We start from the raw sequence: 12972 nt of genomic DNA on the forward strand, positions 1-12972 counted from the left end.
GGATGACATTTTTCCGTGGGCTCAGGAAAGAACAACTCGTCCCACACATCTGTAAAAAAGAAACCTCTCCCCCAGGGTTTATACTGTTCACTCCAATGCAAGAGTTTGGCAGTCTTCGCAATCTGGGAAGCTTACTGGTTTCCAGCACCTATTGTATCTTGTATTTATTTAAAACAGTGAAAGGATAAAATGTGTCCTGTTGTTGTGATTAGAAAAATACATTTATATCACCAAAATACGAACATTTCCTTATTAGTGATCATCACATGTAACCTGAATACTTTTATCCTTCACAATTCACAATTAAACCTTCTGTATCTAAGGTACAATTAAAGTCACTGAATGACAGTAAAACTAGGAAACTAAAGATCTGTCATAGAAAACAGTTGATACCATTCTCTGTCAGTAGAAGGTGCAGGCATAACTATGCAGCAGTACTTATGCTGTCTTAGGTCAGCATTAGTACTGCTGTCAAGGCAAAGTACTGAATCATCCAATGAATAAAGAAATTGGCCTGTTCTTGTCTCAGGGTGATTTGGGGCATATTTTAAAGATATTAGGTGTAGAAATGTCTGCCTTTTCTTGAATGTAATGGAAATAAATGTTTTATCATGTTATGTTTTCTTCAGAAGATTGAAACAGGAGATGGGTGATGTTTAATAAAAGAGAAAAGAGTTCATATGTTCAAACAAAGAAGCAAACAAAACTTTACCAAAAGCAGTCTGCACTTGGCTGATGAGACTTTGATTGATGTATTTATTGAGACTTTGGATGCCTATAAGGCTGCGAGTCACTGTTATCATAACGTTCTTTTTATTGTTATGTATGTACTTTTCTTCCCAAAATTTTCCCAGAGTACAATATTAATTAATAAAGACTGAAACTAAGACTATAACTAAAAGAAGCTAAACTAAAACTAAACACTTTCAAAAAGATAAAAAAGTAAAACAAGCAAACTAACTGAAATGAAACAGAATTAAAAGCAAAAAAAGTCCAAACGATATAAAAATAAAACTAATTATGAATAACAAAATTATAATAACAGTGGTACAGACGCCTTCATTTGTTAAACCACTCCATTTGGAGGCAGCCTGTGGTTGACGTTACCTGTAGCTTACGTTATGACGTCATTTCCCTTCTTCGATTTGACGGTTAAACTTGAGAGGTGTAGTGAAGCTAAGTATTAAAGCATTGCAGGGACAGCGGTTTATAAAAACATAACGTCCAAGGGTGTTTGTTTTCCGTGTGAGCAGCAGCGGTGACCGGGGTTCATTTACTGAGGATTTTAAACAGCAGACAGCTGGTGGGGTTTGCTCCGAGTGTAGCTTTAAGCTAGCAGGCTAACACGAGGCCGGGGTAAAGGTTTGGGAATTTGTTTATCCAGCTTTTATCTGATCATAAAAAGGGACCCAGTGGCGGAGCTCCCTGTGGTTTGTACTTGAGCGCTTGCCGTCGTCTCATGCCCACTGTGGGGTACATTTAGCCGGTGAAGCGAAGAGAGCCAACCAGCTACCCAGCAGTCCCGTTTAAACATGGAGGATGAAGAGGTTGCAGAAAGCTGGGAAGAGGCGGCGGACAGCGGGGTGAGAGACGCTAACATACTGTGCTAAACAGGGATGTAACAGCACCCCGGCTTTAGTCTGACAGCCACCCAGGCACAGTGCAAGAGCTGTCGATAGAGTAGAGGCTTCCTGCGCCCAAAAACATTAGCGTTTTTTTTTTCCCCAGCCGAACTTCCTGGTTGAGTCTTGCAGGCCGTGCTGACACGGGACTGAGCACACCATCACATCAATTAATTTATACAACTGTGGAATTAATCTGAGTAACGTCATTGTAGAAACAATATCGTAACATGTTCAGCTTTTTCCAGCAGCCCCCCCAATGTGCCCTGAAATGAACCGTGTCAGCACCTTCGCAGCCTAGTGTGTGCCACTGATTGTAGAAAATAGTTTTATAAACAGCCGCTGGTTTGTACACATACATTTTTCTGTGTGTTTCCCAAAAAAATGAACCCTGTTAGATTTGATTGTGCTAAAGTGTAATGTGTCACTTGTGATCTAATTTGAGGTTCTCTGCAATAGCACCTAAGTGTCCTCGAAACACTGAGTTTGTGACTGTAGGGGGGGTTCAATTAGTTTAGTAGCTTTTTTTTAAAGTTTTTTGTTTTTATCAGCTAAACACTACATATGGATCTCAGCTTTATTGGTAAGCCTTTTTATGTGTTGTTTAGAAGAGTTTTCTGCCCTACTTTTGCATATTTGTTACACTCACGTAGAGTGTAATTGAGAAATAAATTTTTAATATTAGACATATTCAGAGCTGGAGTTGTTTGTGTATTTTGGATCATTGTCTTGCTGCATAATCCAAGTGAGTTTGAGCTTTGGGGCATGAACTGATGGCAGGACATTCTCCTTCAGTCTTCCATGTTTGACTGTTGGTGTTATGTTGATTTTCGGAAGCGTTGTTAGTTTTATGGCAGATGTAACGGGACTCAAACCTTCCAAAAACTGAACTTTGGTCTCTACAGTCCACAGAATATTTTCCCAAAAGTCTTGGGTATCGTCAAGATATTTTTAGGCAAATGTGAGATGAGCCTCTTTGCATTCTTTTTGGTCAGCAGTCATTTTTGGGGGCAATTAGGTCACAATCAAAACTGCAAGACAACATATATATGCATATATTAAGACTATCTTTAGGTTCTCCTCTACTGTTAAATACACATCCAAATTTCAGTTATCTCCTGTGCACCAACATGTTTTGGATACTTTCACATTTGTGTACTTTGTCATCTGGTTATGTGTGTATTTAGTTAGTTTATAATAATTATCATACTGCCAACAAAAAGCTAAAACACAGTGCACATTTACTATAGCAACAAAGACTTTCCCAGCATAAGGTATTTGATCAATTGCATGTGAGGCTGTCTTTGGTGATGAAGGTTTAATAAAGTCTGAAACACACAGAAAAGTTTTACCTGCTCTGCTGCGTTTGGTTGTCACTTAAGAGTGATTGTAGTAGGGTAATTGAGCCAGGATTGGAATGATATGTGGTCCAAATACCTGATAGGTGTATCTCTACAATGTGAACATGTTTGGTATACAGGATGATGTGAGGACAAAAGTAGAAATCGAGTTAATTATTGTATATATGTATTATATTTCCTCCTTCAGGAAATTGAGAGAAGACTTGAGGCAAAGCTGAAAATAAATCAGGAAGCAAAGTAAGTAACCAGAAGACAAAGCTACTGCTTTCTGCTTCTTTTTTTCCCAACAATATCTTTGTGAATTTTTTTTTTAAAACTTTATTGGCAAGACTAAAACTAAGGAAATGAAATTAACTTAAAACATGCCCAGACCTCTTCAAACACTAATGATTTTCTCATCTTTGCAGAAAGTCCAATTTGAAATCAGCCAGTTCACCTATACGAACTGCTGTCGTAGTCCAAGATGACTCTCTCCCAGCAGCACCACCACCTCAAATCCGAATTTTAAAGCGCCCTACAAATAACGGCAACACAGGAAACCCCGCTGCCTCGTCTCGTCCCGCTCAGCAGATGAAGTCTCTGGCCCAGAGAGAGGCAGAGTATGCAGAAGCCCGAAGGAGGATTTTGGGTAGTGCTTCTTCAGAAGAGACGCCTCAGGACAATCAGTGCCAGGACAGGTGAGTTGTAATGTCTGCAAAATCAACTGTGACAACAAAATGTTTTGAAGAAGACACCTAAAAGAGAAAAACACTGTTTTGTAATGTATTCTAATTTTTCTCTTACCATTATTAGGCCAGCTTGTATGAGTGTGCAGCAACCACTGGAACCAGTTCGTTCGAACAATCACGTGATCCGTCAACCCAACGGCCCGGATGGCACCTCAGGCTTCCGACTGTGCAGATAGGCAGGAGCTGCCTGATTCAAGACACGGATGTCTTCCTGAGAGGGCACAGAGGGTGCAGTGAGGAGTGTTGTGTGTGGTATGAAGAGCAGAGCGGTGGGACGAAATAAAATTTGACAGACGTTAGACATTTGAAGATGTAGCATGGATTTAGATGAACTTCTCCACCCTCTCTCTTCTCTGCTTACTGGTGTGGTCTTTGCCTTTTGCCTTGTCTTTTCCCTCTGTGGAAGCTTACAAGGGGCTGGCAGAGATCAGCCAAAGATCCGAAATCCTTTGTGTTCCACACTGTGAGCAGGCTTTCGCCTCACATTCCTACACACTGTGTTACTTTGACGTACCATGAGGTGCCCTATGATTTTAGGTCTGATTGGCCGGCCGAGTGCCAGGACATCAGGTGTCTGTCTCTTCAGGGAGAATACGGAGAGCTTGCAGATTTGTGGGACCTCCCCAGAAAAGGCAAGCACACGAGGTGGCCTTTCCACTGATGAAGCGTGGGTCATGGCTGGGTATCCACCGGGGTACTGGCCTTAATTTGTCGGGTTCAGTTGGAATGAAATGCTTGACGGTGCCATAAATTTATTGCGTGTTCAGCAGCTTGAGTGAGCAGCAATAAAAAAAATTAAAAAAAAATTGTACTGATGGAGCCTTTTGGTGCCTAGCAGTGTGCTTTTAATACTGTAGTCGATGGCAGTGGCTCAGGCCACAAGTGTCCACAATTCTCTGTAAGGCACAAGTGGCCCTTAAAGAAATGCCCGGTGGGCACACAGCCTGTGGCCAAAAAGAATAGAGCTGAAGGACAGTATCACTAAATCTAAGCTTATCTAAGCAATAATGATGAAATTACTCCCTTTTTTTCCTTTATCTTTTAAAATGTTGCCCTTTTTCTGTGCTGTTTCTTTTTGTTCACATATGGTTTTAAACACTTCATATTGTTCATGTGTTTCATTTCTGACACATAGTACGTATAAGTCGGGTGATCTGTAGTGTGTAAGAGCCTAGAAGATGTAGTCTGCATAGTCGTGTCATATTCAGTTATATCTAATTGGCAGAAGACATGAACTGAAAGTTTAAAGTGTGTTTAAAAAAAAAAAAAAAAAAAAAATGTTCCTGTGTTGTTCCTTTGCTGTTTCGGAGCAGCTCAGCTCTGGAGTTGATGATGATTTTGGTGGGTTTTCGTACCGGCTGAAGTTTGCTGATTTATTACCTACAGTTAAGAGTTGTATTAATTATTCAGAAATAATTATTTCAAGCTCAGCCTAGATGGGGATATCATCTAAAGTTTTGTGTTGGCAAATATTCTTCCAGGGCCAGGAAACCTTAAAGAAAATGGTGTTCTTTACCTAATATCATCTTACAGTGTGGTCTGCTTGTTTGGGACCAATTTAAAATAAGAGTTTGCCTGCAATAACATGATAGTATAGGCAAATCCTGATGAATAACCAGTACTGACACTTGTAGTAAACAGTACATGAGCCTGCGGCAGGTTTTCAACCTTTCTACGCTGTTATGCCTTAAAAGATAAACAATCCTTGGTCTCCATCACACGCTCTCCAGCAGGTAGTGCTCATACATATTTGGAGCTTTCTGTGAAAGGTTATTTATGTCACAAGTAAACTGCAGCACAGCACAGGAGCACATTTATCAACATGGCTGGAAGTGTTGCATTTGTGCCACTTATTCCTGCTTCAAAAAGTAGAAGTTTTTGTTTTAGGAGATTATCTACAATGAAAAGGAGGACGTTTGGACCTACAACATCTAGATGATGTGCTACTAATACAGCGTTCCCTGGGATCCTATTCAATTATTGTAACAAAATCAGTTTCTAATCAGTTTAAACTGAAAAGGAGAAATAGTCATCCTGTACCTGTGTGACGTACCCATGATGCTTTGCTGAAGTCATTCATAGCCACCTGTCTAGTGTGAAGCTCATTTTATGTCATCATTGTTTTGAAGCTTTAGGGGAAAAAAGCTCATTAAATTTGAACACCCTTTAATAAACACACTCAGCGGTACAACTTGCTTCATGTGTTGTTATTTTAGAAAACACAGTAGTCTTGCATATGCTGCTCAGAATAATGAAGGGGGCACTGGATCAGCACAGTCTAAGATGGACTTCAGGGATATCAGTCTGCGTGTGCGGAGGCACCAACAATCCATGATCAGATCCATGATCTGTTTATAACTATCCACTGCATCCTGTGAACTTTTGGGAAAACATGCAACAAACATGTGACTTTTTCTGCTCTAGCCTTTCACCCTCAATGGAAAAACAACCCACATGAAAATAATTTGCTACTATGACTGTCCCCATGGTGACAAATTAATCTAATCTAATATTAGAGGGAATGCAGGAAAATTTGCTTAACACTTCAAAGATTGGGTCACCAGTTTGTCTTCAAGCAATCACTGAAAAAAGTTTAGTTTGCTGTAATATTTCTCATTTGTACTGGGCATGAAGAGATGAAAATGATTTTTAGGACAAACCTCACATAATGCATATTTTGTGTTATTTAGTACTGTGTAGTAATGTATTATATCAGGAAGGAAATACATGAATTCACTGGCTTCTAATACATTTCGCACAGTAAGAAGGATTGAAATACGATATGTATCATTTTTCTATAAGAGGAGAATAATTTCAGTGTTCTTATGGAAGACTTCCTGTTCTTTCTCTATTTATATACATTATACTGTTCTTTCTAGGCTATTCTAAGTTCTTATTGACAGACTGTGACGTACTCTTTAGGCGCTTATACATCCTGGCCGGAGGTGGCGCTGTTAAGGTCCGGTTAGCGTGGTTCAGCAGGACAGAGCCGAGCAGGCGAAGGGTCCATTGAAAGTCGGAAGTTGGTTTTTGGGTTAGTGAAACTTGACAAGATGGCAGAAGACAACAGCTACGAGTCAATGCTCTGTGTAAAGCCAGAGGTTCATGTTTACCGGATCCCGCCGCGGGCCTCTAACCGCGGATATCGGTACGTGCTAATGTTTTTAACTGACGAGAGCAGCCAGACTTTTGATAGCGGGCTAATTTTGCAGATATGCGCCCATTATCGGACAGCAGTTTGTCAGGATAGTTTGTTAGGTTTTTGTCATTCGATTACTGCTTTTACGGGTAGCCAATATATACTTTTAATATAAAAATATAATTTTAACTGTATCAGCTCACGGAAATGGGACTTCAACATCCTGTCGTCTTACCTGCGACTTGCACCTGTTGGCGTTTAAAAGCTTACTTCACACGTCGATGACACGCAGATGTAACGCTGTAGCTTTGGTCTGATTGGCCGGCCAAAATGTTGATTTTAAGTATCTGTCCAATGATAGATGCAGATGCTCAACTTTAACGCTAGTAGAAAATTATTCTTGTTTTTAGTGTCTTAGTTTGAAATGTGTCGTTTGTTTTAGTGGAGTCACGTCTTTGCTCCTAAACAATTTGTTGAAAACGTCTTCTTACAAAAGGGAAAATCACACATTAAGTTCTTTTCTCAGTTAATTAGTTGTATAAGTACACAGTTTTAATGCCGTAGACACAACAGTTAACAACTACATTTTAATGGCTTTAACATCTGTAAGAGTAGATAGAGCTCATGTCTCATTTTAGTCTGACTTAAAGCTTTCATTTCCCTTCCTCCTCCATCAAAAGTAGCAGCTGGCAGTGACTGGGTCAGCTGTTTTCATAGAGGATTACACCACTTTCACAAGTAGATGTGTTTCCTGTTTTTCTAGTGCTGCAGACTGGAAGCTGGATGAACCTGCGTGGAGTGGAAGGTTGAAAATAACTGCCAAAGGAAAGATGGCCTACATTAAGTTAGAGGATAAAAATACAGGTAGGCAGAAAAAGGACTGCTTTAATTAGTGAAGTAAGAAAGAAGACTAAGAAGAAGGAAAAAAATTGGTAGTAAACCCCAAACTAGACTGTAGTAACTAGTTAACAGTTAGGTTTGTGTCTTCATAGTTGTGTCTTACAATACGTTGACGGTTTAAATATATGGTTCAAAACCAGTATTTAAAGTGGGATTTGGCAAAGGGGATCTGGTAAAGTGTAACAGCATGATTCACCTAGAAAGGAGTCTCATAGTTACTATAGTTTTCTATGCTGAGGTCCTGTAGGTTTGTTTTCATTGCGAACAGGCTGTGATTAGCTGACCTGTCCTGCTTTGGCTCTGACGTCTTCTGCTCTTAGTGGATTTAGCCAACTGCATTTGACGATATACACTTGTGGTCACAAGTTCACGTAAATCATGAGTGTTAATGTCATGGTAATCTGGGGCATTTAATGATTTCTTTGAACTGTTCGTGTTCCAGGGTGGAATGATTACACAGTATACATCCTTAATTACTTTAAAAAACAACCTTAGGATGTTCAAGCTTGAATATAATTAGAATTCTTTTAAATATGTACATGCACCCCTACTAATAGGCTTGACCTCGGGGCTTTGGGAAAATCATTCCAGAAGCTTAATGTTAGCCTGCTTTACCAATTCCAAAACCAGTTTTGATGTGTGTTTGGGAACATTGTCCTTTTGGAACACCCAACTATGTTCAAGTTTCGACCCTCCGGAAAGAAGGGTGGAAACTTGATCTGATCTGAAGTGATCCGAGATAAAGTTGAAGAATTTGGAGGTAGTCCTCTGTCTTCATTGTTCCATCTACTTTGTGCAATGTACTGGTATCACTGGCGGCAGAACAGCTCCAGAGAATGATGCTACCACTACAGTGTTTGACAGCTGGTATAATGTTCTCAGTTTAAAAGTCCCAGCTTTACTCCTCTAAACATAACTCTTGTCATTGTGGCCAAACAGCTCAGTCTTTATCTCATCTGACCCCAAACCTTTTCTCCAGAAGGCATTTTACTTGTCCGTGTGAGGAGCTGCAAATTTCAGTCAAGTTTGAAAGTGCTGATTTTGGAGCAGGGGCTTCTTTCTTGGTCGGCGCCCTCTCTGTGGTGATGTAAAACTGGTTTCACTATGGACAGCAATGCTGTTCCAGCAGATGTCAGTTCATGGCACGCTTGAACATTGGGGCTTTCTGGGTTTTTCCTGAACATCCTCACCAATTTCTTCTCATCTGAGGGTGAAAGTTTGGATCTTCTTCCAGTCCTTGGCAAAGTGGTGACACATCCAAAAAACTATTCAATTGCACTTGCATACAGTTGTTTAGTAGAGACCTTCCCAATGTGTGTAAATTTAGAATCCTCACATCTTTGCTGAGTTCTTTGGACTTTCCCATTATTTTTAGTATTGGTCAATACAATGAGTCTATAAAGGTCTATGTTGTACAATCATTACCCCCTGGAAACGGAACAAGTCAAATAAACATTAAAAGCCATAATTACTGTGACGTTCATGGCCACAATGAGTGTGTGTGCAACCTTCTGACCATAGCTGTGTGAACAAATGTTATTGACTTTCATGGTTGCTTTGCAACCTGTAGCCAATGAGTGTCAAAAATGCAAAGGAGTAGGTCCTGTTATTCAGAACTAGCTTGTGTCTTTGAACAATTTTACTTAGATTACCTTTGTCTTTGTTGCGCACTGAGATATAAAGCTGCACGTATAGAACCACAAATTACATCCAGCAAAAATAGTTTAAAGGGTTTTGGGAATACATTAAAACATTTTGCAGTTTCGGTGATTGTTACCAGGTCAACCTTTTACATTACAGCATGACATATTGTTACAGGGTTATCAAAGCTCCTTTTCAGAAACCTTGCTGTCTTGTTTTGTTTTATTCAGTCATCTCAACTTGACAGCTTGTTGGTAACAGAAAATAACCCTGGGGCTTTGTTTGGTGTAAATTTACTCTTTGCAGGAGAGCTGTTTGCACAAGCTCCAGTCGAACAGTATCCAGGTTGTGTCGTGGAAGCAGTAACAGACTCCAGCAGGTATTTTGTGATCCGGATAGAGGATGGCAACGGTAAGACAAAGTATTTGGAACGGCATCTTTTGTTTCGTTAAGGGCATGCTCCACATTTTGTTGAGCTTGACTTAATCTCAGTATTTGTTTTGTACAACTTAACTTTTGTAATCTCATAGTCCCAGTTTCCTGTAAACTGTGTGCCCTGTAGTATGTGCGTTGTGATTTATAGATGTAAGGTTGAACCCGTGTGAACTAACTGTATAAATATCCTTTTTTTCCCCCCTTAAAGGACGTCATGCTTTTATTGGTCTGGGTTTTGCTGATCGTGGAGACTCATTTGACTTTAATGTCGCTTTACAAGACCATTTTAAGTAAGTCGCCATCTATTACGTTAGCTTTTTATTTTAATTTTATTGTCCAGTTTGGGCCAAGCTTTAGGTTTATTTGAGTCCCACATCATCACTCCTCTACCTCCGTGCTTCACAGTTCAACTGAGGTGTTTGATCTGTTGTGTTTGGGGCTTTTGCCACACAGCTCCACTTGTGTCTCTTATTTCCAGCAGACATTGTTCCAGAGGTATTGGGGTTTGTTTAGATGCAACTTTACAACCCCAAGCTGTGTTACTAAGTTCTTTTTAAAGGGAAGAGGCTTTCTGACATGTCTGACATTTTAACCCTTATTGACTGAAATGGTTCAAATGTAACTAGAAGTTAAGCATCTTAACTTCGAGTCTAATTTTTGTTTATGTGTATCAATAACCAGATTGATTTAGCAATAATAATTATTCTGCTTTCAATTTTTAAAGGTGGGTCAAACAAGAAGGTGAGCTCGCAAAACTGGAAGCTTCTCAGAGCGCAGCCCCTAAACTGGACCTGAGCTTCAAAGAGGGACAGACCATCAAAATCAGCATCGGGGTGAGCACACAGCGGAAGATTGCAGATTGAATGATGACGCGACAGGTTTCCCAGGGATTTAAAAAAGTTACTCGTTTACATTAATGAATGTATCATGCCTCAGCATTCAAACAGGCTTTTAAAGCACTGTAGGGGAAAAGTCACCACTCTGATTGTCAGCCCAGATTAAGATAGCTGGACAAGCGCACACTACTTTTTAGGTTTTCTCTTTTATCAGTAAGTCATGTTTGCATGAGCGGTTCTTGAGAAAGCTGGCTATTCTGCACTGTCACATTTTTGTCTCACACATTCAGTGAATGTCAGATTTCAGATTAGTTTCTGGATTATTTCCAGTCTTTAGGAATCAAAGCTGCTCAAATAAATGAAAAATTATAAACTTGATTATTTAACTCTATCTTTTAAGAAAAATAGTACTTGTTGTACCTCACAGACTCCTGTGTTTCCAAACAGATAAAACGGTTTTACGACTTTTGTTAATCAAAGTTTGAACCTTGCACAACTGAGTGCCTAAGAGGTCAAATACTTAAAAAGACGACTCTCTGTTACAGAACATCAAGAAGAAGGACGCAGGTGGTGCCAAACCACGGCCCATGGCTGGTGGCCTGCTCCCTCCTCCACCTGGAGCAAAGGCTGGAGGTATCCTGCCACCTCCGGCAGGAGCACAGACAGTCCCGCTTGCACAGGCGAACACCGGTGATCACGATGCTTCTCAACCGCAGCCGCTTTTTACACAAATACGTGCTAACCGTAACGATGCTTATACCAACACGGATTTCTTTTTGTCTCCAAATCCAGCTCCTCTTCTAGACTTCGGCTCGCCCGTCCCTGCACCCCAGCCCAGTTCCGACGTGTGGGGAGATTTCACATCCGCGGGTTCCAAGTAAGACATCACCTACACCTCTGTGTGCCTCAGCGTTACATCCATCCATCTTTGTTTGATTTCTTCATTTTATTTCTGTGTGTGTTCATCAATCTCCCATCCTTTACCCCACCCCTCTCATCCACAGCTCCAGTACAGATGCTGTCAAGTCAGGATGGGTGCAGTTTAGTTGAGCTGTAAGAAAACGTGCAGACACTCAGGTTCCAAACATTCCACGGACAGGACGATTGTGGTGAAAGATTTATAATTTTTCAAAAAAGAAAGTAAGAGGGGAACTGTTAGGAGACTCATTTGCTGCACTTACTCTCACTCCCTCTGACAGCACACTCTGGAAGAACAAACGTTAAAATGTGTATATTTTTACAATCTCCTGTTTCCCCACACTCTGCTATGCAGTAGGATCGATATTTTTAAATAGTCGGGTAACCACTGAAGTGTAAATGAAGTGTCCAAAAAGGTCGTCTCTTCACACTAACTTGATCAGCTGTTTCTCTATAGCTTTAAATCAGATGCTCCCATGTTTTCATCTTCAATCTGTCTATAATTATGAGTAGATTTGATTGTGCCTACGTGCTCTTGCGCTGTCCTTTAATGGTCTGATTTCACCAGCACCGTTTAGCTTAAGGTTTTTTGTTTTTTGGTGGACATTTGAGAAAATAGTTGGAATGTCCCTGTTTTGTTTAGCTGTTTACAAAAATGTGTTGTTTTTCTGCTTATAGCTTCTCCCATCTTTCTGATTCTTCTTTTAGTACACCTGTTGAAGCTTTATTGAACATTTATAGTTAGTTTTACATTAACTTTCCTACGCCCTCATTATTTTTTTTTTAATCATATGTCGGGGTAAAAAAAATCATTTCTGTCTGTCGTTCAAAGCGTCGACGTGTCTTGTTGGTGTGTTTGTCCTCCGTGTGTCTTTACCTCACGTTTTAAATTGTGCCTTTTACCCAGCTGAAACTTCCTTACCCCTGTTGGCAATTGCATCGACTGTTTGATTAAGTGCCTTCCTGAAAAAAGTATATTGTATAAAATATAAACCTATGTCTTCTTGTAAATAAACTATATATATTTCAGTGGTGTTGAGTTTTTGATTTTAAATAGGAAGGTTGTTGGTTCAGTCTCTGGCTGCTCCAGTCACAGAGCCTGTGAATGACACATGCTGTATAAAGTGCTTTGGGTAAACAAGTACAGTAGGAAGGTGCTTTATCGATGAAGTCGGGACCACTGTCAGGGTTAGGGATAGTTGTATAATTTTCAAGGTCTACAATCAAGAAGCGCTTTCATGTATGTAAACAGAGGATTTACATTAAGCTCCAAACCACTGTTTACACTCGAGAGCAGGAAGGACAGATAAGACTTTACCAGAAAACGCATAAAAGAGCCCGCACAGTGCTGAAAATGGTTAAATCACTAGATGGATGAAGCCAAGATTAACT

General features: G+C 40.1%; 2 protein-coding genes across 2 annotated transcripts; both read left to right on the forward strand.

Moving 5' to 3' along the window:
• Positions 1-1115: 1115 nt before the first annotated feature.
• Positions 1116-5899, forward strand: LOC120731557 (SUZ domain-containing protein 1-like). Its single transcript, XM_040028629.1, has 4 exons — positions 1116-1583; positions 3171-3220; positions 3391-3660; positions 3776-5899. The coding sequence occupies exons 1-4, from the start codon at positions 1533-1535 to the stop codon at positions 3885-3887; spliced, it is 483 nt and encodes a 160-aa protein (XP_039884563.1). The 5' UTR covers positions 1116-1532; the 3' UTR covers positions 3888-5899.
• A 783-nt stretch (positions 5900-6682) lies between these two features.
• On the forward strand, positions 6683-12545 carry necap2 (NECAP endocytosis associated 2). Its single transcript, XM_040028628.1, has 8 exons — positions 6683-6859; positions 7614-7714; positions 9698-9802; positions 10035-10116; positions 10551-10659; positions 11208-11352; positions 11455-11539; positions 11667-12545. Exons 1-8 carry the CDS (start codon positions 6765-6767, stop codon positions 11710-11712), a joined length of 768 nt encoding a protein of 255 aa, XP_039884562.1. The 5' UTR covers positions 6683-6764; the 3' UTR covers positions 11713-12545.
• Positions 12546-12972: the final 427 nt, after the last annotated feature.

The sequence above is a fragment of the Simochromis diagramma genome, unplaced genomic scaffold (genome assembly GCF_900408965.1).
Source record: "Simochromis diagramma unplaced genomic scaffold, fSimDia1.1 OVJJ01000483.1, whole genome shotgun sequence".
In the NCBI taxonomy this organism is placed as follows: Eukaryota; Metazoa; Chordata; class Actinopteri; order Cichliformes; family Cichlidae; genus Simochromis; species Simochromis diagramma.